The sequence below is a fragment of the Rhincodon typus genome, chromosome 13 (genome assembly GCF_021869965.1).
Source record: "Rhincodon typus isolate 14 chromosome 13, sRhiTyp1.1, whole genome shotgun sequence".
Lineage (NCBI taxonomy): Eukaryota > Metazoa > Chordata > Chondrichthyes > Orectolobiformes > Rhincodontidae > Rhincodon > Rhincodon typus.
In genome coordinates this window covers 19,970,949-19,997,721 of record NC_063344.1, presented here as the reverse complement: position 1 = coordinate 19,997,721, position 26,773 = coordinate 19,970,949, and the positions used below count along the sequence as shown (strand labels likewise).

Genomic DNA, 26,773 nt, shown 5'->3' with positions numbered 1-26,773 from the left:
TATGAGCAAACCAGTCTTTATCAAGATGGGTTATTATCTCCTGCTATGTAAATTTAAATCATATCTCTTTTAAATCCACATGCACATCCATTCTTAGAAAGGACAAGAGGATAGATATAGCTCTGCAATACTACCTTAAGTCTGAAAAACAGGCAAAAAAAAAAGAAAATATTATGAACCATGAATCAAAACTTCACAGGTGGAATGAGGGGGCTTTTTCACAGCTTTTTCATTTTCTGTTGATGAGATCATGTGGCTGTTGGTCATGGGATGATGGAAGATCTCATTTCTGATCAGTACTAGCCAGTCAGTAAGACCCAGCTTGTAGTTCTGATTTCAGAATCTTTGAGTGTTTGTGTTTACAGACAGAGACAGTGACTATTGCTTTCTTACAAGCCTCTCCACAACCCTTAGCATTTTATTATTTTGTAGGAGAGGGAGAGACAAACAGATTTTTATTATTGACTTCTTGGAAATTTGATTTTAATTTTGTTACTCCCCACTTTGCAGCAAAACAGAAACTAATAGACCAAAATCTGTTGCTAGGTAGGACGGAAGTAAGGAATGCAGATGCTGGAAGTGAGAGTTAATAAATGTAGAGCTAGAAAAGCACAGCAGGTCAGACAGCATCCGAGGAGCAGGAAAGTCAAGGTTTCAGGTTGAAACCCTTCATCAGGAGTCCTTCAGCATCTCAACAAAGCCTGGTGGATTACCATAGCATTCTTGAACATGGAAAGTCAACCTTTCAGGCCGAAACCCTTCATCAGGACACCTGATGAAGGATTTCAGCCTGAAACACTGACTTTCCTGCTCCTCGGATGCTGTCTGCCCTTCTGTTGCTCAACAACCTGCCTCACAATGGTTATTTTCCATACTTCCCAAGCAATATCCAAAAGTTCAAGCTTTCATTTTTCATTCGAAACAAAATGGTTCTAGTGACTTGCTGTGATGCAGTTTAAGAGAGAAAAGAAAATGTGATGTTGGACTTGGAAGTCAGTCCAATGTTGTAATTAAGGATTCTAATGGAATTGAAAACAAATTAATCTTGCTCATAATTACAATTTTATTGTGAAATCCATAAATATTAAAGCCAAGATGCAGATAACCAGGTTTATAATCTAATGAACAGAGATTGCAGTAAGACTGTTCCAATGGAAAATTTACAATGCTATTTAAATTTTCAGCACAACATAACTAGCTATAGAGATCTTGATTTACCTTGTATAGTGAACGTTCCTTACTGTTTTAAAACAACAGATCACAAACAGCCGAGACTTGTTGGTGGAGCAGATAGATGCTCTGGAAGGTTGGAGATCCAGAAAGGAGACACTTGGGGGACCGTTTGTGATTTACACTGGAATTCACTGGATGCCAGTGTTGTGTGTGCATCACTGGAATGTGGAGAAGTTGTATCAGTCCTCGGAGGAGCTCAATTTGGTGAGGGCAGTGGTCCCATATGGCAAGACGTCTATGAATGCCAGGGAACTGAGGCCATTCTCTGGTCCTGCTCTACTATGCAAATAAATCAAAAGAATTGCATGCACAGACATGATGTCAGTATTATTTGCTCAGGTAAGTGTTTCATTGTTTCCTACACCTGTTATCAAGTGGAACATAGTTTAAAATCTGACCATTTTTAATTATAGATTTAAAGCATTATTTTCATACATCTTGATCATTTATATGCGAAACATAGTTGATGCTTAGAGTCAAATCCAGATTGCAGTTGCCTTTTCAATATTGGTGACTGGATATGACATTGTGGTATCACATTTCTCTTCTCATTTATTGAGCTTCAGGTGTTCTCTGGGATCAAAAATTCCAAAGATTCATGATCTTCAGAGTGAAGAACCTCCTCCTCATCTCAGTTAAAAATTCCCTTCCCTTCTTCTGAGACAATGTCACCTAGTTCTATACTCAACAGCCAGGGCAACATCTTATTTACATTGGCCCTGCATTGTGCTCTTACAGTTTTGAATGTATTGGATATCACCTCTCATTCTTTGAAAATCAAAAGAATTTAGGGACAGATTCCCAAAATCTGCTTTACAAGACAATCCTGCCGTGGAAGGAATTGTACCATATTACTCTATCTCTATGGCATGTGTATTGTTCCTTTGATAAGCAGACCAATACTGAACTCAGTATTGTAAGTATAGGCGTCTATACAGTTGCAGCCAAATGTTTTTTGCTCCTGTACTTAAATTCACTTGCGTTGAAGGCCAAAATACTATTTTCCTTTTGATTTTCATGCTATCTTTTTTGTCACTTTTGAACAACATTTGTTTAACTGTTAACACTTCACAATATCCCACTGTTTAAGAAATCCATTGTTTTCTGTTTTTTGTTCTTATCAAATAAGACATCCTTTACGTAGACAGAAGAACAGAGAATAGGAAATTGATGCAGATTAAAACATGTCCTTTGTGATGCAGAAGTATTTCTCAGAAATCGTAGGGGACTTTGAAAATGGAAAGTCAAAGCAATTAGTATTTATTGAAATAACTACTTCATTTTCTTTCTTTTTTGCCTATCCTTCCAAAATGAACAACTTTGAGTATTCATTTGCCAGTCTTGGTCATCCTGTAATCATAAATCATTAAATCCTACAATTCTCTTTATTCACAGCTTCAGATCATTAACCTTGTCATGAATGTTGTGTGTATTCAGATAGAATGCCTTTAATTGCTTTTCTTCACATTTCTTCACAGCCTGATTCAAAGCAATATCTTCTTTAACATTGTCTGTCAAATTGTATTGCTGACTATTTTCTTTTTCCAACAATTAGTTTGTCTTCGCTTTATTCTGAGCTTCCTCTCAGGATTCCATCCAAAAGGCAAGTTAATTTAAACACTGGCCAACAGCAGCAAAAAATGTCACTGCCAGGTTGGTAGACCTGATTATGATCAGATGTAACCCACCAATGTTTTACAAGTTATATCTATCCTAGAAATATTGTCCTAATGCCTCAAAGGTCAGTTGACTTTAATTGTCCATCAATTTTCTAGATAAGCATGTTGAATGACATGTGGCACTGAACGTACTCTGAGATGACTGCTTTTGAAGTCCTCTATTTAATTCTCTTTCCTAGCTCGCTAAAAATCTGTTTTACAAACTTCATCTCTCTTCCTACTTAATACTGTTGAAATCAAAATGGAACATAACCTCTGCCTGTTTAACCTCCATGAGAATAATACACTGCAGTCACTCTGTGACATCCTTGCCCCTGACACCGGTGAGACAACATACCATCCTGGTGTCAAACTGCCAAATCTGTGGCTTCTAAAAGGCCTGTTTTTCCCATACACTGTCATCATGGCTTTTCTACTTTTCTTTCCCCTTACCTTTTCAGCTGAGCCACTGTGATGTCAGGGACTTGGCTCTTGTTGTATTCTACTGACTAATTATCATCATCATCAGTATCCAAATGCAAAACTGTTCATAAGTGACATTTGTTCAGCAGAATAGCCCTGCATTATGTATGGTTCTGGTTTGCGATCAGTAATTTGCTGATTTTTAGATGATTCGAATCATCCCTACATCCCTGGTTCTGACACTGGACTTAATTAGGGAATGTGAAATGAAGAAGGCAGTAGGTAGGTGTTTCAGGGCTAAAGAATATCTGCAATTATTTAAATACAAAGAAAGGTAAGTATAATAGAAGAATACAGGTAAAAGCACTGAACAGTGAAATTAACACAATCAATTTTACAGAGGACAGTAATGAAATATGCTATTAAATAAAACACAGATCAATCATTTTTAGAATCTAAACAGCTATCTTAATCACAGAAACTTTAATCGGGCTTCATAACCTTGCGGCCCCTGCTCTGTCACTAGCTGCCTTCCCCTCCCTGTTAGCTAGGTTGGAAACTTTGGAGTTTTGGGAGTTTAAGTTCACCAGGGGGGAGAAGCATGATTTTGATGCGCAGCTGGCTGTCCCCGCTTGCCATACGTGATGCCTTGATAAAGACTTTGGAATACGTAGGCCTTCAGTCCGAGTTGAATCTACTGATGCGGTAGAATGCATATTGGATTATTGGATGAGTAATTGGTTTACCTTTCTGGTGGTTTTGCATGCCTGATTTTCACCTCAGGACTTATCTGAGGCCTTGTGGTGTCAGAGAGGTCAGTGGTTGCCAGAGTGAAATAATTGCACAGAGGCCAAGTCCCATCATCGAGTCACCCTTTATTTTCTAGGGTGCAGTACACTGGCCTTGGCCAGCTCAGAGTCAATTCTCATCTGAGGAGATTCTAATCTCCTGGTTATGTTGGTCAGCCAAGGCTTTCCTGATTGGCCCATGTTCACAACCCCAATCAAGAACTTTGTGGTTAACAGGGTCAACCTGGTCCCAGTCACTGCACAAAAGTTGTCAGTTCTCAGGTCTGCTGGTCATGATTGTTTGTGATTCCCCTGGCTTGGATCAGGTCTGTGTCAGTAGGTTTCGGAATTGCTGTCAGATTCCCACTTCCACAGATAGCTCTTGAAAATAGCCATTGGAATTAGCTGTTGGGGGAATAGCTCTTGGGGAGATAGCTGTGGGGATAGCTCCTTTGGGGAGATCGGGGCCTGCAATTATACTAATTGTGGGTCTCTTATCTTCACACCAATTCTGAGCTTGCCATTGTGTTACTGGCGCTTTCTTTGAAGTCACTTAGCCTCCCGATAGTTAAGAATATGTATGAATCTATTTTGATTGAAGTTGAATGTCCGGTATCTATATAGGTTCCATACTCTCTGTATTAGGTAGCCTGAGATGTAAAAGTTAATTTCAGTCTAGAGTGTAAGGTTTGGTTGATTGTTCTCTCAGAGTAGAGGTGTATGTTGGAATTCCAGGCTGTACAATGGTTCCAGGCAGCCGTCTCTACATCTGTGTATTTTTTACGAGTTCAGCCCAGCTGCCTCCTTTCAGCTTCACACATTATCCTAGCGGTATTGCATGGAAGTTGCACTTAGTTGTATTTAGACTATGACAGATTCAGAGAAAGCCAGCTCTACTAGAGCTACAGCAACCAGCTAAAAATAGATAATTAACAAAGTGATTACCACTGCTCTCCAGTGGTGAACTTGTTTATCTCTCTATCAACTTGACACAAGCTACAATTTTTCTTAAACAGTAAATTTCACTACAATGGTATATGAAAACAGGACTACATTTGCAATAAGAGATAGGACCTTATAATTTCTTCACTTAGGAAATTCGGAGCTTCTCATACAGTACAAACTACATTGTTGCAACAGGAGTTCCAACAGCTTTTCCAAAGTAATTCTCATTCTTTCACTGTGGCACTGCAGCGTTTCACTGGTATGATAGATGAGAATATATTGGGTCACCATGATGTGTTTCTTTTAGAGTTTCTCAGTTTTTTTTTCCTTTTCCTGTTTGAATGATTCCTTTTGTGTACACTTTAAAATTAACTGAAATGAAGGTTATCCAAATGAATATAAATCCACTGAAAACTGTTCATTGTTCTTGGACAAAGGGAAAAGGAGACCACGGTTAGTTGGTGGTAGTGATACCTGCTCAGGAAGAGTGGAGATAATGGTTGATGGCACCTGGAATACTGTATGTGATACCTATTGGGATTTACAAGATGCAGCTGTGGTCTGCAATCAACTCGGTTGTGGGACTGCGATTTCAACTCCAGGAGGTGCATACTTTGGAGAGGGAAATGGGCCAATATGGAATTATATCTACACTTGCATTGGCAATGAACTCCGTTTGACTGACTGCCCAATTGAATCCTCAGGACACCATGAGTGCACGCACAGAAATGATGCTAATGTCATCTGTTCAGGTAGGCATTGATTCATTGTCAAGCACCAATTATTCTGATAATTAAATTGTCACTTATTTGTGAGTAGAAATGTGCAATAGCATGTTCTGCTTAAATTGTGATATATCTGTGACTGAGATGTCAGAGTTGCTCATTTCTGTTCAATTTATCCTCATTATCAAAGGGAATTTAAATGAATCTTTTGAGCAATTCATGCGAGGGGCCCAACTATAAATCTGCACGGCAGGTGTGCTGGATATGACACTGATTAGAGTTCCAACTAATTCTCAAAGCAATATGCTTTATGCCAGGCTGATGTGAATTCACTACAATGAAGCAGGTGCTCACGACTCAGTCTCAAGTGAGTGTGTATAACTCATGAACCATATTAACACATATCCTTTGATCCTAAGTATTTTTTTACCTTATCATTCTGAATTGGATATGCAGAGTTTAGACTGACAGCGCATCTGGAGAATAGACTACCATTCTGGGTATCACACACATCGAAAGCATATCTTGACATATCCACTCACCATGTTCTAAGGGTTATACCATGAAGAGACCATGCAGTAACAAAAAGCTTTTCTTCCCTTGCAATTAAAGAGTGGTTTGATTGTAAATTTTGATATCATGAAAGGAACTGACAACATTGATAAAGTTTTTGATGCTGATGCCAGAATCCTGGATAAAGGGACATTGAATTAATATCACTGCCAGGCCATTCAGGGTAAAATGTAAGAAATTTTTTCTTCAAAGCATTGAAAACGTTTGGGACTTCCCCACTCCTCTGTCCATGATCAAAAAAGCATTGGATGCCAGCGAACATAATAATTTTACTCTGAGGTTAATCATTTTTGGCTATCCAGGGATAATAGGGCACATGGAACCAAGACTTACAAGTCAAGTTAAACACAAATTAACCATGAATAATTAAATGATAAAACGGTCTTTTGGGCTGAATGGAATACTTTATAGGTACTTTGCGCTTACTCACAACTTTGTTTGCTTAATCGATCAACACTTCATTCATTCTAGGCTCTTTTGATATGCTATGGGAGACACACATGACTTGACTTTACCCTCCAGAGATGTTCTGAGAAAATGATTCTTCTAGTGAATTATTACAGACTATATTATTGACTCAATAACAGTCTACTTGCTTCCAGTCTAATCTGAAAGCACTAAAAACATTGTGTTGATTTCTTCAATATCTACAAGAGAACTTTGTGTCGCCACCAGAGGGTGCTTGGCCAGTTGTGAAGATCTAGCCGTGCAGCAGGTGATGAGGGAACAAATGCAAGAGAAGCGCACTGCCTAAACATGTCTAATCATCTCAGATACATCCATCGATGGCAATATTGGTCACTGTAACTACAATGGATTTCTTATTGTGGTGAAATACAGTCTTTGCATAGCAGATGCTGACAACAATGGTTTGCCAGTAACACGGTGCTAAATTAGGTAGTTCCAGTGCAAACCTAAAAGCACAAGACTGGGTATCCATACATGCTATTGCATATAATAAGCAGCAATGTTTTATTTCATCACAAACAGTAAACTCCTGGCATGTCATACCTCTCATGGAACCTTTATATTCAAGGCAGATGACCAATAGTCTTTCAATGAGGAGTGCAGAAGAATATGCAATAAACGATACTCCTAAAAATGAGGGATACAACTTTGAGAAGCTTCAACATAAGGCTAAATGCCATACTAAACCACAGAATCATACACAAAATTAAATGAACTAATTGATCAGATTGACCGCCTGTAGCCTTGTCAAATTCTGTCATGAATTCTGGAAAATTAACCAAAAAGCTGTTTGAAAATATTACAAAAGCATTCCGATTGACAATAATGGATGTGCTCAGTACACCACTGTAAATGATAAGGCTGACACATGTGCAAGCATGTACCACCCAGAATTGCCCAGTAGATTACCCATTTCGGCATCTTAGGTGGTGACTCTGTGAAACTCATTGGTGCAAAGGGCTGAGAAGGCCAAGTCATTCAGTACATTTAAGACAGGGATAGATAGGCTATCGATTAGTAAGGGGATCAAGAGTTACTGGGACAAGGCAAGAGAACTTGGTTGAGAAACATATCTGCCATGATCCAGTGACAGCACACACTCGATGGGCCAAATGGCCTATTTCTGCTTATATATCTGTTGGTCATGTGAGACGAGCCTCCATCTTCAGAAGACTCCCTCAGTCATGATATGTAACTCGTAATGCCCTACATCAAATAGATTTAGAACTGATCTGTTAAATCAAAGATTCCCAGCAACAATTAATCAAAGTTCTGTCGACAAGAACCTCCAAGCCCGAGACTTAGATCATTTATGGAATTAAAGGTAACAGCCGCAGAGGAACACTAGCACCAGCAAATTTCCTTTCAACTCACACACCACTCTTCATTCCAGCATCGCCGTTCTCCTTCGGTTGCGGGAACTCACTCCCTTGAAGAATTGTGACTTTACCTTCAGAATCATGGAAGTTCCAAACCGTTGCCTGGCCTTTCCAGCGACAGCTACACATCTTCAAATAATAATAGTGTAATTGACAATGTACCTCTTTATTTTATCTTGCCTGCTTGTAAAGATCTTGTCCTTTGCAGCACATTAGCTTCAACCGAATCTTTTGAAACATTAATCTTCCAGGGTATCTCTACCTTACAAAGACCGGCTACTTTGTCTTCCTATTTCTGCTTTCTATTCTCTATTCATTAACTGGGGGAATAGATAAATCGCGCAACACGATTAACAGTCATAATTTATATTCAGATGATTATTTTTAAAACATTGCATGAACATAGATTATCAAATTGCATTCCTACAGGTGAAGATTGGCAGTTACGACTGGCTAACGGAAACAGTATTTGCGAAGGCCGTGTGGAAGTTTATTATGACGGTGTTTGGGGGAGAGTGATTGACACTGAGTGGAATTTGAATGAAGCAGAAGTGGTGTGCAGACAGCTGAAATGTGGCTCTGCAATAAACATTTACGACCACTTGAAGTTTGGAAAAGGCACCGGACCTACGTGGATTAATGATGTCAGGTGCAATGGAACTGAACCCTTCCTACGGAATTGCAGTTTTACAAAAAACGAGCAGTCGTCTCTTGCAGTTGACGTAGGAGTGGTTTGCTCTGGTATGGACTTCTTCATTTCCTCAGAAATAACTATTGTTCTGCTGCCAGCAATGGAATAAGGTCTGAGTGGGATGCTGTTTGGAGAATTGGTGTGGACCTGATGGGCCGAATGGCCTGTTTCCACATTGTAGGGATTTTATGTCAGTCGGTATGGTAACACTTATAACATTTCAGAAGTATTTAAATGTGAGCTTGTGATGTTAAGGCATACACAGCTGTGAACCAAGTGCTAGAAAAGGGATAGAATAGTTAGGTTTAGACTTGTTTTTGCGTGGAACAGACTTGATTGACTTAAATGACTTTTTCTATGCTGTAGACCTCTACAATTCCATAAGAAAATGAACGATCCTTATATCAAGAGCAAACTGTAAATATCTGTCAAATCTTTAGTATGCTAGTTATAGAACTTCCCAGTCAGGATGGTGTATGTCTTGAAGGGGCATTTGCAGATGGTGGTGTTGCCATATGTTTGTTGTCTCTTTGCACACAAAACTGTCATTGTGTACTGATTATGAAGGAAGTAAATGCTGAAGGTGTTGGCTTGGGGTTCCTGTGAAGTGGGAAGATTTGTGTTGGATGGTGTTGAGTGTTATTTGAATTGCACCAACCCATGCAAGTTGAGAATGTTCAATCATGCTCCTGTTTTGTGTCTTCTAAGTGAGGGCAGGTATTAGGGTGACAGTACATGAATTGGTCATTAAATAATCCCTGGTTTCTGATCTTCTCTTGTAACCACTACATTTATATACCTCCAACTCAATTTCTGGTTGAGGGTAACCATTAAAATGTTGACAGTATGGGATACAGCAGTAATGACACCATTGAACCATAAGGGTAGATAGTTACATTCTCTCTCTTTTGAGATGGCCAGTGCCTGGCATCTGTAGGTTGCAACCCTTCCTTGCCGCATATCAGCCCTGGCCTGGATGTTGTCCACATCTTGTTGTATATGGTTGCAGGTTGCTTCAGTATCTGAGGAGTTGTGATAAGTGCTGAATATTCACTGAACCCTCAGTGAAAGTCTACACTCTGACCTTATGATGCATGGAAAGTCGTTGCTGGAGAAGCTGGCAATGGTTTCCCTGGAACACTGCCCTGAGGAATTTCCACAGTAATGTCCTAGAACTGAGATGCTTGTATTCCTGGACAAAAGTTACATAATGATTTGTCCCAGTTACACAGTAATGTACTCTTCTTATTCTTTTCAATCTACTCCACGATAGTTGTTTTCATGCCTAATCATCAAATCCAATTGAACATAAGAACCTAAGAAATAAGATGTAGTTTATTTCAGCTCTTCCGGCAATCAGTAAGTTGATGGCTGATCTGATTGTGTCATTAAATTTCACCTTTCATGTTTATCCCCTAAAACTGTTGAGTCCAGATGATAAAGAAAATCTAACTCAACCTTTAAAATATTCAATGCACAGCCTCCACTGTCCTCTGGCAAAGGGCATTTCAAATAATGATGACTTGAGAGAGAAGAATATTCTCTGTAACTCTGTCTAAAATCAGAAATCTATTAATTTTTTTAAGCAGTGCTGCCTCATTTAAAATTGCCCCATGAGGGGAAACATCATCTCAGTGTCTACCATCTAAGCCTCTCTGAGACATATATATTTCAATAAGGGCACTTTTAATTCTTCTAAACTCCAAGGATTATAGGCCCAACTTCATCCAAGCTGTCCTTGTAAGATAACACACTTGTTATCTCAGATTTTCCAGCATCTGCAGTTCCTACTATCTCTGATACAATTTTATCCCAGGAATCAGCCAAGTGAACCTTCTCCGAATTGACCCACATGTGCATAAATTCCTCTTTAAATGATTAGCAAAGATTTCTAATTGATTGGACTACAGACATTTCTTTGCCATACAATTTGAACAATGGAAGGAACCTAAATGCCATGGCTGAAACATTGGCAACAGACTGAAATTATAACTTGGCAAGTTTACATTTTATAAGTGCTCAATGGAAGTAGTATTTTCACTACAAGTGTGCCCAACTATTTCACTATGTAATTTAAGGAAGTTAACCTATAGTGGTGTCCAGCCTGAACAGTTCAACTCTCAAACATGCATTGGGTTGATCACAATGCCTTTGGTGCAATCTACCCAGCCAATCAGCTGTAGTGTTACCTTCAAGATAGAGATGGACAAAAATTCCTGACCTAAACTATGACACCACTGCAAAGAAACTGGATTTTAAAACTTGGAGGCGTCATTTCTCAATCAGATTCAGATGGATTTGAGCTCTATCTGTTAAAATCATAGAAATGGTCATTTTACATTTTCCTTTCATACCCATGATTATTTGTAGCATTGTAGCATCTGTGTTGTGAGGGGCTGCAACTGATCATTTTTAGCAGTTCACTTTCATTTTGAATGTGTCTTGGACCCTAAGACAGTAAGACAAAAGGGCAGATGTAGGCCACTCAGTCCATTGAAACCACTATTCAATGAGATCATGATTGATCTGATAATCTTCAACTCCACTTTCCTGCCTTTTATCCGTAACCCTTGATTCTTTCTTTGATTAAAAATCTGAATTGATTATGGAATAAAAAAGGCACAACATATTCAGAAAAATGGAACAAACTTATTGTTGCAAGTAAAACAGTGAGAAATGAGATATAAATTTGGAATAAATTTGATGTGTACAGCACAGGGACTGTTTTCTGGACCAGAAAATGTTAGATATAATTATTCCTGTCTTACAGATCATATTCAGATAAGATTGGTGGATGGTGGAAGTCGCTGTGCTGGAAGGGTGGAGCTTTACTACAATGGAAGCTGGGGAACTGCGTGCGATGATTTCTGGGATTTAGCAGATGCCCAAGTTGTCTGTAACCAGCTGAAGTGTGGACAGGCTTTAAGTGCACCAGTTTCTGGTTTATTTAGTCCAGGAGTGGGACCTATTTGGTTGGACTGCGGAGTGAATGATTCTGTCTTGTGGGAATGTTTGTTGGGACCGTTGAGCAAGAGCGACTGCAATCATAAAGAAGATGCTGGAGTTATCTGCTCAGGTAACGTATCCTTTCAAATATTCACCCTTTCCAGTCCTGTCAAATGGAATTCTTTAACAAACTTGGGCATGGACTGATATTCAAATTTAGTCCGGGCAATCACTGAATTATGCAATTTTTTTCCTAATGCTGTCAATAATGGGCAAGGCTATTGATTTACTCACATGAACATATGTTGCCCATCTCTGAAAGACAACAGTACATATATAGACAAAAATACAGGGGAGATACATAGAGCACTGTAAAACTGCAATTAGCTTATTAAGTACTTAAACAAATAACACACACTTTTAACTACTAGAGATATCTCAATTACTGTCTTCCACTACCCTGATTTCTGTAACTAAACCCAAACACTAATACCTGGGAGAGTTCACAGCTGGCCAGACTGAAACACTACTCAACATCTTCACCATGCGTCCTGGAGCGTAAGAGGTTGAGAGGTGTCCTGATAGAAGTTTATAAAATAATGAGATGTATAGATAGAGTTAATGGTAGTTGCCTTTTTCCTAGGTTGGAGGACTTCAAAACTAGGGGGCACATTTTAAGGTGAGAGGAGAGATTTAAAAAAGGCACGAGGCAAGTTTTCTTACACAGAGGTTGGTTCAAGTATGGAATGCACTCCCTGAGGAAGTGGTGAGTGTAGGTACGATTACAACGTTTAAAAGACATTTGGACAGGTACATGAATAGTAAAGGTTTGGAGGGATATGGGCCAGGAGCAGGCAGGTGGGACTAGCTTAGTTTGGAATTATGTTTGGCATGAATTTGCTGGACCAAAGGGTCTGTTTCCAAACTGTATAACTCTATGACTCTGTGACTCTCTCTGGGATCCATCTCTATTTACCCAGTCATCTTTCCTTTACCCCACACCCTGTCCAATTTCTTCTTCATCATAAATATCAGATTTTTTTCAAGCTGCTGTCAGTTCTGATGAAATTGCCAGACTTGAAACATTAACTCCGGTTTCTTCCCACAAATGACATGCTGAGTTTTGCCAGCAGTTTCTATCTGAGTTTCAGATTAAAGTTCACACTATATTCTACAGACCACAGAGCTGTGAGGCTGCAGGATGGTGCGAACCCCTGTCAGGGCAGAGTTGAAGTTTTCTACAATATGACCTGGGGGACTGTTTGTTCTGATTCTTTTGATATGGAGGATGCAGAAGTTGTTTGTAAACAGCTCAGCTGTGGATCTGCCCAATCTGTGGAAAGTGCTATTACATTTGGAAGCGGTTCTGGACAGATCTGGCTCGATGATGTGAACTGTCGTTTGCATGATACATTCTTGTGGCAATGTCCATCTTCACCATGGGGCCAACATAACTGTGACCACAAGGAGGATGTTGGAGTCATCTGTTCAGGTAAGAACTGCAAATGGAACCTAATCGTCTTGAATTATTTCACCAATGTTTTAATATTTCTATCATTTATAAATCTGAGACTATTCACATGTTTATTGTCAGTGTACAGATAAAGCCTTTGCACTCACACCTGCATCGTTTCCTGGTTAAGCAGCAATTTGTTTTGAAATTTTGATCCCAGTTAATAGTTCCTTCCAAGGTTTAACAATTCCCTACTACTTTAAACTGCTGCAGACCCATGACTCTCCAAAATATCTGCCATTCTGTCAGCCTAGTAGCTTGGGCATTTCCAATTAAAGTTGCTGCACAAGTCGTGAAGGTATATTCAATCACTCAGGTCCTCAGCTTCATAATTCCTTCACTACACCTCCCTGCTTCAATACATCACTTTTGTCTCTTACAGTACTCCTTAAAACTTGACTACGATTGACCAGGCCTTTTATCTTCCAACCCAATATTTAACTTGTGCCTTTGTGTTACATTTTGTTTTACTGCAATTCCATGAAGTGGCTTGGGACATTGAGTGCGCTGTATAAACATGAGTCTTGTTGAAGTAATTACATGTTTCTTTTTTAGAACTAAATCCAAGGAAAATACACAATGAGGGAGATACAAAGAACAGCAAAACTGAACCAGTTTCAGAAAAATTCGGTAAGTATTGATAAGGATATGAATAAATATCATGCAGGAGGATTCCTTTCTTGTTAGTTATGGAATTTCATAAATCAATACAAAAGTGATTCTTTACAATCTATCATCTCAACTTTTACATCACTAATAACAATTATTTTGTATCATAAATATCAGTTATTTAATATATGGTAGCAAATACAGTTGCCAAAGTACAGAGCACGATTGTCTTTATGTCAGCTAGTTTCACCCCCACGGTGATTGGTTATATTGGTGGTAGCCATTTGACATTTGATAATTTGTATTGCTAAGCAGTGGAAAGGGTTGAAGGATGAGTCCTGGGAAAAGGTGAAAAGAGTTCGAACAAATCAAAACACAACATCAGCTGTCAGACTGCATCTATTCAATATTCCACACTGGAATGAACACACTGTCCCTGTTAGGGACAATTGAAACTTGGCATTTGGAATTCCGCAAAGTTCTGCATAACTGTATGTCAGGTTTTCAATTACATTCAGCAGGCTTAATTTTAATGATTTTAATAATTTTATTAGTTCCATTTCCACGCTTTAGACTCTTTCTCTTTAAACATTAGTAAAAATGAGACTGAGCAGTTATTTTGCGTTGTACAAATTGGGCAACTAATTTATTTTTTTAGATTGCAGCAAATTATCCCAAACCTGTGAGATTTTATTTTAATCATTCATGAGACCTGGCTGTCACTGGCTAATTTAGCATTTATTGTTTATCCCTAATTCCTTATGAGAGCATGATGGTGATCTGCCTTCATGAACTGTACCAGTCCTTGGGTGTAGGAACCTACAGCATTGCTATGTAGGGGAGGTGGGTGATTTTGACTGAGCAGCAATAAAGGAAAGGTGACAACTGGTGAATTTCTAGATGGTGTGTAGCTTGGAGTCGCATTGTTTACTTTCGTGTCAGAGCTCGTGTGTATCAATAGTTGAAGGAGGTTTGCTGAGTTTCTGAAGTGCATTTTGTACATGGTACACACTGTATCATTGTGCTTTTTTCTTATTCTGGAACAAGACAAAGTAATTTTATTCAATTGCACCTTAAAACACCTCAAATTCTCACACATAAATTTGTTTCTACAGAATTGCAGCTGGCTGCAGGATTTAATACTTGTTCTGGAAGAGTTGAAATATTCTTCAATAATACATGGGGAACAATTTGTGATGATTCCTGGGATAGGCATGATGCTGCTGTCGTCTGTAGACAGTTAAACTGTGGCCATCCAGTGTCAGCTCTGGAAGAGGTGCTATTTGAAAGAGAAAATACCACAATTTGGATTAATGAAGTTAAATGCAAGGGGAGTGAATTATTCCTGTGGGACTGCCAATTGTCAGTGATGGGCAATCACTACTGTGAACATAAAGAAGATGTCAATTTGATATGTTCTGGTATGCCATTTTAAATTTAATCTCAATTTTACCACATTCATCCTTACATTCAAAACACTCCAAGCTCTCATTTGCCCTATCTCTGTGTCCTAAAATGTATTACCACCCCTAGAATTCTCCAATGTTTATTTTGCGTTTATCACTAACTGTAATCCTTTCACCATTTCTTCATTTAGAAGATACTGTAATTTATCAATTTTATGTGCAAAGTGTATCACTGAACACATAGCCATACTGAGCTCGATTTTCCACCTTTCAGTTAATTTACCATTTGCATGTTTCTCTGTTTTCTGCAACATTTACTTTGCCAACTCTCAAGAAGTCAGCATTAAACTTTAATATTTTTCTCCTTTTTTACACTGAAGTCGCATTTTTACATTATTTCCACATCCATACTACAGCCCACTGTATTTCCAAATATTTCTAAATAGTTAGCGCAATTGATGTTTAACACCAGGTTATAATCAAATGCTGTTCAAAACATGGAAAGTGCAAGATTCAGACTGAGTACACTACTGAATCCAAACTAAATGATTACATATAAGTAATTGTAACAACGAATGCAATTCCAGAATTCCACTTGATAATGTGCTTCCTGTCCAATTTAATTGGCAAATATTTCTGTTCAAGCTTTTGGTATGTCTGTATGTAAATGAAATGCATGAGACCAATTTCCTTTGTGTTATTATTAAATGTTTTTGATTACAGGCCATCAACAAGTCACAGCTCCCTTCAACCAGCAGAGAATCCCTCTATTCATCATCCCTTGTATTTTTGTTACCCTTTTGATTGCTGTGTCACTTGCTTTGGCTGCAGAATTACAAAGATGCTTCCAGAAAGGTTGGTAAATTTAATATTAAAAGCTCTGCCCCAGATGTATTGTGGTTGATTCCTCCTAATCTTATCATTCTACAATTCTTACAGTTTGCAGGAAGGATATGGTCACATGTTAGTTACAGAGATAATAAGCAAGGATGTTACACAAATTGGAGAATTTTCGTTAAACATTGTTGGAAGGAAACCAGCAGTTGAAGCTTCTCATTTCACACTCATCACACAGAAACAGACTTGAAGAGACTGCATTTAACACAGCATGAGAAGAGGGTGATGATTGGTTAGAGCATCACTGGCACAAAGATGAGGCAAGTGGGACAGTTAACTGGCCACCTTCATTCTCAGGCCAGTCAGATAGATTCTGATACCTTTATTCATTCACGGGACAAAGGTGTCGCTGGGTAGGCAGCATTTATTGCCCATCCCTAATTGTCCATGGGGTAGTTCAGGATCATTCACATTGCTGTGGGTCTGAAGTCACATGTAGGAATGGCAATTTCCTTCCCTAAAGGACATTAGTGAACCAGATGGGTCTTTCCTGACAATCAACAATGGATTCACGGTCATCCTTAGATAATTAATTCCAGATATTTATTGAATCCAAATTCCACCATCTGCTGTGGTGGGATTCAAACTCAGGTCCCCAGAACATTATCTGGGTCTCTGGATTAACAGTCCAGCGATATTACCACTAGGCCATCGCCTCCCCACTGACTGATTAGTCAGGGCATTGCTATCAGAAAACAGCAGATATTTCCATGACACCTTTGTTTTACAAACGTAATGTTTCAGATGAGTGTGAGACTGTTATGGATCAGGTCAAACCCCTCAAAATATATTAAGAAGATAGCCTGGACACTAATGTTTCCTTATTTTAAAGGCAAGTGCCAGGTTTTGAGTTCCTGATACAATTTGATTGGTCAAACTTCCAGTCTTGAAGCAAAACACACTTTATTCATACATGACGGTTCAAATGCAACAAGAGAAAGAAGAAATTGGAATTACTTAACACTGTTAGAAAACTTAACAGAAATATAGATTATTTAACTACTAAACAGTAACTGTTCCAACATAGTAACATCCGATAAACACAAATTGCAAAGGCAAATTCGTTAAATAGATTATCTTACATGCAATTCTCCAGTCCAGCAGGAAAATCATCAAGAAAATGCTCTGAGAGAGAGACAATAGTAGGGAGAGATGTACTACAACTCTGAAACCCAGGCTTAGGAGACCCCAGATACTGCTACTGAAAAATTAAGACTAACAGTCCTGTCACTGGGGGAGCTTGAACTCACCCATTCAGGCTGCCTCTATTGTTTCAACTTTAAAAAATAACAAGGCCTCACAAGCTGTTTATTTTATTGAATTAAAGTCAAAAGCTTGGCACCGCTGTCTTAAACATCCCTTCAAATAAAAGGACAAAAAACACCCTTGAAGCTATAATATTATCACACCTTCCCCCTTCAAAGAATGAACCAGAAAGCAGGCTTCATTTTTAAAACTTTTAGTCTTACACAATCAGCAGACAACATTACATAGCCTCTAAGCATGCAAACATTCACTGCCACAGTCCAGTTCAATCCTATTTTCCCATCACCGAATGCCTCTGTCTTTCTTAATCAAATTTGCAGCAATGCGTCAGCTATCATGTTCTCTCATCCTGCCACATATACAATTTTCAAATTAACTGGCTGCAATACTAAGCTCCATTTAAACAGTCTGGAATTTTTATCCTTAGAGTTTTCCAAACATTTTTAAAGTTTATGATCTGTATCTACAATTGTCTCAGACACATTACTGGCAACATAAATGATGACATGTTGCAATGCCAACAGTAATTTCATTTGTGGAATATTTCTCTTGATGGTTATTCCGTTTTCTCAAAAAATACCTATCTTCTTGTCATCTTGCAAGAGTATAGCACTGACTGCCGCATCACTCTCATCAATAGCTAGCTTGAAGTGTTTTGCATAATTAGATGTGACTAACACAGGGACAATGGTTAACACAGCTTCCAGGCTGTCAACTGTCTTCTGACATTTCTCCATCCACTGAAGCTTTCTGAAGTTCTTCAGCAAATCAGTCAGTGGTGCAACCACACTGCTAAAATTTGATACAATCTTCCTATAAAAAAGCACTCAGTCTCACGAATCGTAGTACTTCCCTCTTCATCGATGGTGTGGGAAATTGCCCAATAATCATTGTTTTCACATCCCGTGGGGCCATCTTTCCATGTCCAATGACATAACCCATGAATGTGACTTAGGCTTTTGTGTACTCACTCATATCCAGGTTTATCACCAAGCCTGCCTACCAAAGTCGATAGAACAATTCCGATAGATGTTGCAAATTATCCCTTCATGTGTGACTAAAATTCAGCAGATCGTCAATGTACACCACAAAATTGGGTAATCCCAAAATGACTTTATTGGTTAGTCTTTGAAATGTGGCTGGCACATTTTTGACATGAAATGTAAATGACATTAAACGGTTACAGTTCATTTGGTGTTACCATAGCCAAAATTTCCTTCGCTCTTTCAGATAAAGGGTGCCTTCCAATATCGTCTGAGTAAGCCCAACTTAGAAATATAAGTTGCTTCTCCATCTTCTCAATACAGTCTTCCAAACGTGGATATGTAGCAGATTTTGTAACTGCATTGACTTTATGATAGTCCACACATAATCATTGGTACCATCTGGTTTTGATAACATTGCTTTGCATGAGCTCCATTCACTGCAACCCACTTTGATTATATTGTATTCAAGCATGTGGTCAATCTCTTTTTGAACTTGTGCCAACTTTAGAGAGTTAACTTGATAATGACATTGCTTAATTGAAACAGCATTTCCAATATCTACATTGTGCATAATCAGATTAGTACTTCCCAGTTTATTCCCATATCTCTCCCTACATGACTGGGATTTTTAACTCTTTCAGGTCATTTTGGTTTCCTCTGGAAAATAATTCAATCATTTATCCCAATTTTGAGAACTTTCTTATTTTCCAATTTAATTAGAGGAATGTCCAGTTCATAGTTACCTGAACTTAGTTCTTCATTCTGTATTGTAACCAACACCACATTCTCCTTTTGCTTTCCTTCCCTATCAAAATACCTTTTGAGTGTATTCACATGACACATGTTGTGAAATTTCTTTCTATATGGCTTTCTTATCAAATAATTCACCTCACCCAGTTTCCTTTTGATTTGATAAGATCCACTAAAACTTGTCAACTTCCCTAAAATTTGACATATAGTCCAAAAGTGTGGTTTCTGAAATCTGACTCAACAATTTCTCCTTATTTGATATCAGTGGTCCTCTCACCTCATGTCCAAAAACTAATTCAAATGGACTGAATTTAGTTTATTTATTAGGTTTATTCCTAATCGCAAAAAGTACAAATGGGATTCCTTTATCACAATCCTCTGACAGTCTTGAATATAAGCCCTCAATGTGGTCTTTAAAGTTTAATGCCAATGTTCATGTGGTCCTTACAATTTTGGATGTACACAGTGGATTTGAATTGCTTTATCCCTAAACAATTCATAACTTCCTTGAATAACTTTGATGTAAAGTTTAACTCTTGATCCAATTGTATCTCTGTGGGTAGTCTGCATCTCGTAAAAAAATTTGAGTAACTCTTCTACAATCCTTCTAGCCAGGATACTGTATAAGGGAAAGGCCTCTGGAAATCTAGTTGACTCATCTGTTATGGTCAACAAATACTGATTCCCACTTTTTTTTTAAGGTAGGGGTCCTGCACAATCAATTAAGACTCTTGTAAAAGGTTCCTCAAATGTGGGAATGGGTATTTAGGGTGCTGAGTTTTATCACTGACTGAGGTTTTCCAATTACCTGACAGGTATGAAATGTCTGGCAAAATTCAACCACATCCTCCTGCATTGTGTCTTGAGTCTTCCTTACTCCCAAATGACCTCTTACTGGTAATTCATGTGCCACCCTCAACACCTCCTTTCTATATCCCATTGGTAATACAACTTGATGAACTTCTGTCCATTTCTCATCTGCCTGAATATGTGATGGTCTCCATTTCCTCATCAAGACTTCATTTTTAAGATAGTAATATTCTGGGATACACTCAGATACTTCTGGTCTGCTTCTTGATACAACAGCTGTAGTTTTTTTTTCATATTTCTGTTGTAATTCAGCTAATTTCTCTGAACTAAAAATATCTACTTTGTCCTCCACCTGTTCTTGTCTTTTTCTTCTCAACCATTTGATCAAACATAGTATCTGATAATTGAACTTCAAATTCCTTATTTTTATTCTTTGATTTCTCTTCCAGTTTCTATCTGTCGCTTTGTGACTTTGTTACCATATGGTCAGGAAAAATCCCAGGATATACTTCCTGTATGAACTCGGTTGTCTGAGTTTCCGCTGGCTTCTCAACTACAGTAGGCATCACTCTCAACTGTGATCCAATTGTATCATTACTTATGATAAACTTTATTTCTGAAACTGAGAATTTGTCTATTACACCCAAAAACACATCACTGCTTTTCACCAGACTCTCCAACCCCACTCTATATAATAAAATACTGCTCTTCTCACAATGAATCCCACATATTACCATATTTTATGCCAATACTCCTGAATTACTTATTTCCTCATCTCTCACGATCAAAGATTAACTTGCTCCTGCATCTCTTAAAATCTTAATTTCTTTACCTACTCCTCCTGGCACACATGAGTAAACCTTACCCATGCAAGTAACTTGTTTAAAGAGATCTGGCACTTTCTTCTCAAATGACCACTGATCAGTTTATACTTTCTTTTGCAGATTATTAGCTTCCACTGAGCTTTCCTTTGCTACTTCAAGAAAACTCACTGCCTTATTTTGTTTTCTACACCCGTCTTCACAGCGCTTTTTCTAAACTACCAACACTGTGACTTCATGTAGCCTACTTGATTAGAACGAAGGCTCCAGAGCTTTAGTACTTTTATTTCCCACTCATGGGTTTCTTTTTTACCCTGTAATAAACTATCTTCACTTTCTTCAATGAAATCTCCTTTTCCCTTCCACCTGAGGATTTTTCTTTTTTCATATGTACATCCCTCACAAATTGTCGGAAGCCAAATTATGATTTATGAACCAACTCATAATCATCTGTCATTTCTGCTGCTAATCTTGCAGTCTTAACTCTCTGTTCTTCCACATGAATTCTCATTGCTTCAGGAAGTGAATTTTTGAACTCCTTCAAAATAATTGTTTCCCTCAGAGCGTCATATAGTTGATCTATTTTCAAAGTCCTTATCCACCTATCAAAATTACTTTGTTTGATCCTTTCAAACTTAGAATACATTTGACCAGGTTGCCTCCTTAGATTCCTGAAATGTTGTCTGTAGACTTCTGGTCCTAACTCATAAGCACTTAAAATCACCTCATGATACACCTCAGATACTTCCTCTGATAGTGATGCAAATACCTCATCAGCTCTACCTACCAATTTTGTTTGGATCAACAAAGAGGCGGCATGACGGCTCAGTGGTTAGCACTGCTGACTCATAGCATTAGGATCCCAGGTGCAATACCATCCTGCGTGACTATCTTTCTGGGGTTTACATGTTCTCCCTGTATCTGCATGGGTTATTGCTGGGTGATCCACTTTCCTTCCTCTGTCACAAAGATGTGCAGTTTACTTGGATTTACCATGCTACATTGCCCTGTAATGTCCAGAAATGTGGAAGCTAGGTGGATTAGACGTGGTTAATGTGTGGTTACGGTGAAAGGGTGAGGGTGTGTTGAGTCTGGGTGGGATACTCTTTGGAGGGTAGGTCAGAATGAAGCAGCTGATAATGGTTAGGCCTAGGAAAAGATTTACAAGGATGTTACCAGTGTTGGAGAGTTTGAGCTTTAGGGAGAGGCTGAAATGGCTTCGGCTATTTTCCCTGGATCTTTGGAGGCTGAGGGGTGATCTTAAAGAAGTTTATAAAACCAAAAGGGTCATCGATAGGGTGAATAGTTAAGGTCTTTTCCCTAGGGTAGGAAAGCCCAAAACTAGAGAGCACAGGTTTAAGGTGAGAGTGGCAACATTTAAAAGGGACCTAAGGAGCAACCTTTTCATGCAGAAGGTGGTGCATGTATGGAATGAACTGCCAGAGGAAGTGATGGAGGCCAGTACCATTGCAACATTTAAAAGGTTACTGGATGAATACATGAATAGGAAGTGATCAACCCTGGCTTATTGAATTGTACGGGATGGCATGCCAGAAGCAACAAAATGAATTGTCTACCTGCTGAAGCTACAAAACGACATGATTGTTGTCATACACCAAAAGCAGCAAGTGATAGACAGGCCTAAGCAATTCCAAACCATCAGCTCTGATCTAACCTGACCTAAGTACTACCATATTTATTAAATAAATTAGAAAACTTACTGGATGATAAGGCTCCACAAATATTCCCATAGAGTCATGGAGTCATACTGCATGGAAACAGACACTACTGTCCAACCAGACCATGCCGAACATAATCCCAAACTAAACTAGTGACACTTGCCTGCTTATGGCACATATCCCTCCAAAGCCTTTCTATTCAGGTGCTTATCTCAGTGTCTTTTAAACATTGTAACTGTACCTGTATCCACTTTCCTCATTTCACATGCAAACTACCCTCTGTGTAAAAATGCACAATAATGAGAGAGTCCAGTACATCAGTGCAAAACATAATGTTGAAGCATTTGCAAGAATTTGCAGCCAGAAGCATTAAGTGAATGATTCAGCTTGGGTTTCCTGCAGAGCTCGTCACAATTATAGATGCCAGTCTTCAGCCAATGTGATTTATAATATCATGTGATATTTTAAAAAATGTCTAGAAGCACTGGACACTCTAAAGGCTAAGGACTGTGAGAAAATTCTGGCAATGGTGTTGAAAATGTACACACCAGAACTTGCTGCACCCCTTTTAGATTGTCTAGTACAGTTATAACGCTGGCAAGTGGAACATTCCCCCGGTGGCCTTGTGCAAAAAAGAATCAAGACCAATTCAACCCAGCCAATTACCATCACATCAGTCTTTTCTTGATCATCAGGAAAATGATGGAAGGTTTCATCACTAGTGCTGTCAGGCAGAGCTGTCTTAGCAATAACCTGCTGACTGACACCCAGTTTGGGTCCCACCAGGTTTACATCATGACCTCATTACAGCCTTGGTTCAAACATCAAGGTCACACTTGACTGATTGTGGTATCAAGGAACCATTGCAAAACAATATTCAATGGGAATCAGGAGGAAAACTATCCATTGGTTAGAGTCATATCTTGTAGAATCAGAGGAAGATAGTTGTTGTTGTATGAGGTTGTTTATCTCAGCAGAATTCCTCAGGGCAGTGTCATAGAGTCATGGAGATGTACAGCAAAGAAACAGACCCTTCAGTCCAACTCGTCTATTCCAACCAAATGAATTAATCTACTCCCATTTGCAAACATTTGATACATTGAAAAGGTTTAAAGACATTTAATGTCATAGTGCAAGACTCTGATTGTGACTATCACATTAAGACCATTCCTCACGGAGCCTGGGTCTACAGTTGCAGCAGGCTGTTTTAATAAGCTTTAGCCACATTGCTGTCTCAATATGACCATGGATTTCATGAACACTTGCTGGCTAAGAAAAATACATATTGATGTATCGGTGCAGAAATTTCTTGAGGACATAGCATCCTTCAGGGTTTGGCGAATGCAATTTAAAAGGTTATATAAAAGCTTTCCAGGAAACAATAAAGAAAGATGGAACATGGAAAGTGGGTATTAGAGATTGATGTAGTCCTTAATGCGTGTTCATGTATAATCTGGCTTTCTTGGTTCCACAGACAACAGAAAGACGCAATATTCTACCAGTAGATTTCCTGAACCTGATTATGAAGAGATAGAGATTCACAACTTTGGTACAGACCCAGGTAATTTTCTTTAAGATACATATGATACTTTTATATTAAAATGGAATGGTAATTTTACGTTTTCAATGTTTTCCACTTATAGATTTCCACTCTAACAGTTCCCTGAATAAACTGGAATATTATACAGGAAGTGAGTTACATGAAGGTGATGATATACATATGCAAGGTATGCCAGTTTGCGGCCCGCTCTCATACCATTCCATCACCGCAATGGAAAGCAAGACAAACTAAAATAATCTCCTCTAAGTCAAGCTACCATATTAACAATAGATTTTTCTTTATTTTTTGAGTCACTCACGAATATAAATATGATGTAATATATGAATATTAACTCAAATTGTATCTTCCAAATGAAGAACATTGACAGTGTGGTTCAAGAGCCATTGCCTTGTTATTCGTCACCTTCAGCAGTTAGAAGAATGATTTCACTCAAATATCTGTATGTATTGTGATAAACATCAGTCAAGGTCACTGTTAGACAATTCATTTGGTCATTTTTGGACGACATAGTTGAAACTGCATTTCTCATTGTCTAAAATAATGCAGAAACACCTTCTGGACATTTAACAAAATTCAAAGAGCTACCACAATATAAATGTTACAATTATCCTTCTGACCAGTGTTCAGAACAGACCAAAAGTATAAATATTGGCCCCAAGGACAAATCCTGTATCTTTATGTGATACATTCTAAAGCTGTTTGAAATGTCACTAATGGAAAAAGATACATTGATAACATGTCCTCAGTAATCAGAAATAGAAATTAAGTACTTTTTTCAAAACAACAGAAAAGTCCTCATGACAAGCATTTTCCTTTAAGCTATTCCTATTTTTAAACATAAAGCATTTTTATTCAGAAGTCTTAAATAGGTTTCAGAGGAATAGATAATACATTGTAATTAAGGTTTTCAATTAAAACAGTTATAATCCTTTGTGGAGTCAGTGATGGCAGAATGAATACATGGAGTAATATAAATTGATAGTAAACCAATTGGCAATGCGCTGGATTCATGAAATGTCAGCAAACTAAACTGATTATTTTGGGGTTTAACTTGAGTATATTAAATTCATTTCACCAGCCCATTTTCCTTTTTTAGATGCACACACTTCAATCAGTGCTGAACTTGGAAGAGAATATGACGACATTCAATAATTTGAGAAGGAGTTGTGGTGACTTTCACCACTTGTGTTAATGGGAGAAAAATCACATTTGTTAATTATGTTTCATGATTGAACCAAATGTGTAATGTTATTGTAGTGATACATGCAGCCTGTTCTAAAATAGCTGAATGAATGAAATAGTGAACAAAATGTGATTTTTGATACTGAGTATACTAAGTCTAATTCAATTCTATGCTGTAGAGTAGTCTATTGATCTATGTGAATTGTTGACTTTTAAAACTGTAAACAAACTTGAATTCTATTTGTTAATTTTTCTTTTCTGAAAGAAACATGTATCTAAAACATCTGAGAGCTTTATTCATTTTATGACATTTTCTGGCAAAACAGTTTTTAGGAAAAAAAAATCAATGTCAAAATCAACATCAACATTTACAATTGCAGGACATGAAGAATCAGCATCAAGATTCTTACAGAATGACACTGAATGAATGAGAAACATATAATAAAAATAGTAGCTGCTGAGCTGCAGTTCCATCAGGGAAGCGTGAGATAACAAACTAAATGTGCAGCAAACAGTGTTTGTTCAGTAAATGAATCAAGATTATAGCTTTTAAAAAAAACCAAGAAAATTAATTTGCTTGAAGCTACATTTTATTATTGTTATGGTTGTATCAATGAAAACTGTTTGTACAGGAAGAGGCGGTAGCATGAGAAAGATAGAAATCTGCCTTTTGTAGTGAGCATTTACATTCATAATGGTCCAATGTAGGAATATAAATATATAATATGTTCCAAATCACTCATGCAATCCAGCAATATTAATTCAGTTGTTCTTTTTTTTGGGTTTGTGTTTCAATGTTGTCACATGTATTGCATGCAAATGAAATAAATGATATTTGTTCAAAATTTGGAATTCATGTTGATTTGTCCATATTTTTTAATCTAACTTTTTAGATGTGTGATGACACAGCTCAGGAATAGGTGGGACTTGAACCTGGACTTCTGGCTCAAAGATAGATTTGTAAGCAAATAAAAGTAAATATTGTTTAATAATTGATAATAATTGAGAACCACAACTACCTAAGTTTGAACATTCCCAAAAACAATGTGAGATTAATGTAGAAGAATCTGCAAAACAGCAAAAGAAGAAACTATGTATTAACCCATTCAGCTGTATCTTGGTACATGGCTTTGAATGGAAGATAAAGAATTTAATTTTAATTTGAAACATCAACTCATTACAAACATTCCACTATGCCACTTAAAACCTGATCAGTTGAATAGCTCGATTTATATTAAGGATAATATAATTATCTGACATACTGATAATATTGCTCTTAATGTTTACCAAAAAATATTAAATTTTATTTCTTTGAGACATGAAAAAAATAAAATTGTAAGGAACTACTGTTATTGTTTGATAACCGAAGCATTACTAGGGTGAAAATGATCTTAAAGGACTGACAAATATTTTGCTTTACCCGCACACCTATCCAAGCGTTTCAGTTAGTGCTTCAACAAGGAA

General features: G+C 37.9%; 1 protein-coding gene across 1 annotated transcript in view; it reads left to right on the top strand.

Annotated features, from left to right (window-relative positions):
* Positions 1–26,152, top strand: part of LOC109928674 (deleted in malignant brain tumors 1 protein-like) — a 38,910-nt gene extending 12,758 nt beyond the window's left edge. Inside the window, exons 4-14 of the mRNA XM_048604545.1 lie at positions 1,258–1,572; positions 5,485–5,799; positions 8,622–8,933; positions 11,654–11,959; positions 13,007–13,321; positions 13,898–13,972; positions 15,067–15,372; positions 16,081–16,212; positions 24,041–24,127; positions 24,210–24,293; positions 25,224–26,152. Coding sequence (XP_048460502.1) covers positions 1,258–1,572; positions 5,485–5,799; positions 8,622–8,933; positions 11,654–11,959; positions 13,007–13,321; positions 13,898–13,972; positions 15,067–15,372; positions 16,081–16,212; positions 24,041–24,127; positions 24,210–24,293; positions 25,224–25,279 — 2,303 coding nt within the window. The 3' untranslated portion in view covers positions 25,280–26,152. The remainder of the gene's footprint in view (positions 1–1,257; positions 1,573–5,484; positions 5,800–8,621; positions 8,934–11,653; positions 11,960–13,006; positions 13,322–13,897; positions 13,973–15,066; positions 15,373–16,080; positions 16,213–24,040; positions 24,128–24,209; positions 24,294–25,223) is intronic.
* The last annotated feature ends 621 nt before the right edge of the window (positions 26,153–26,773 follow it).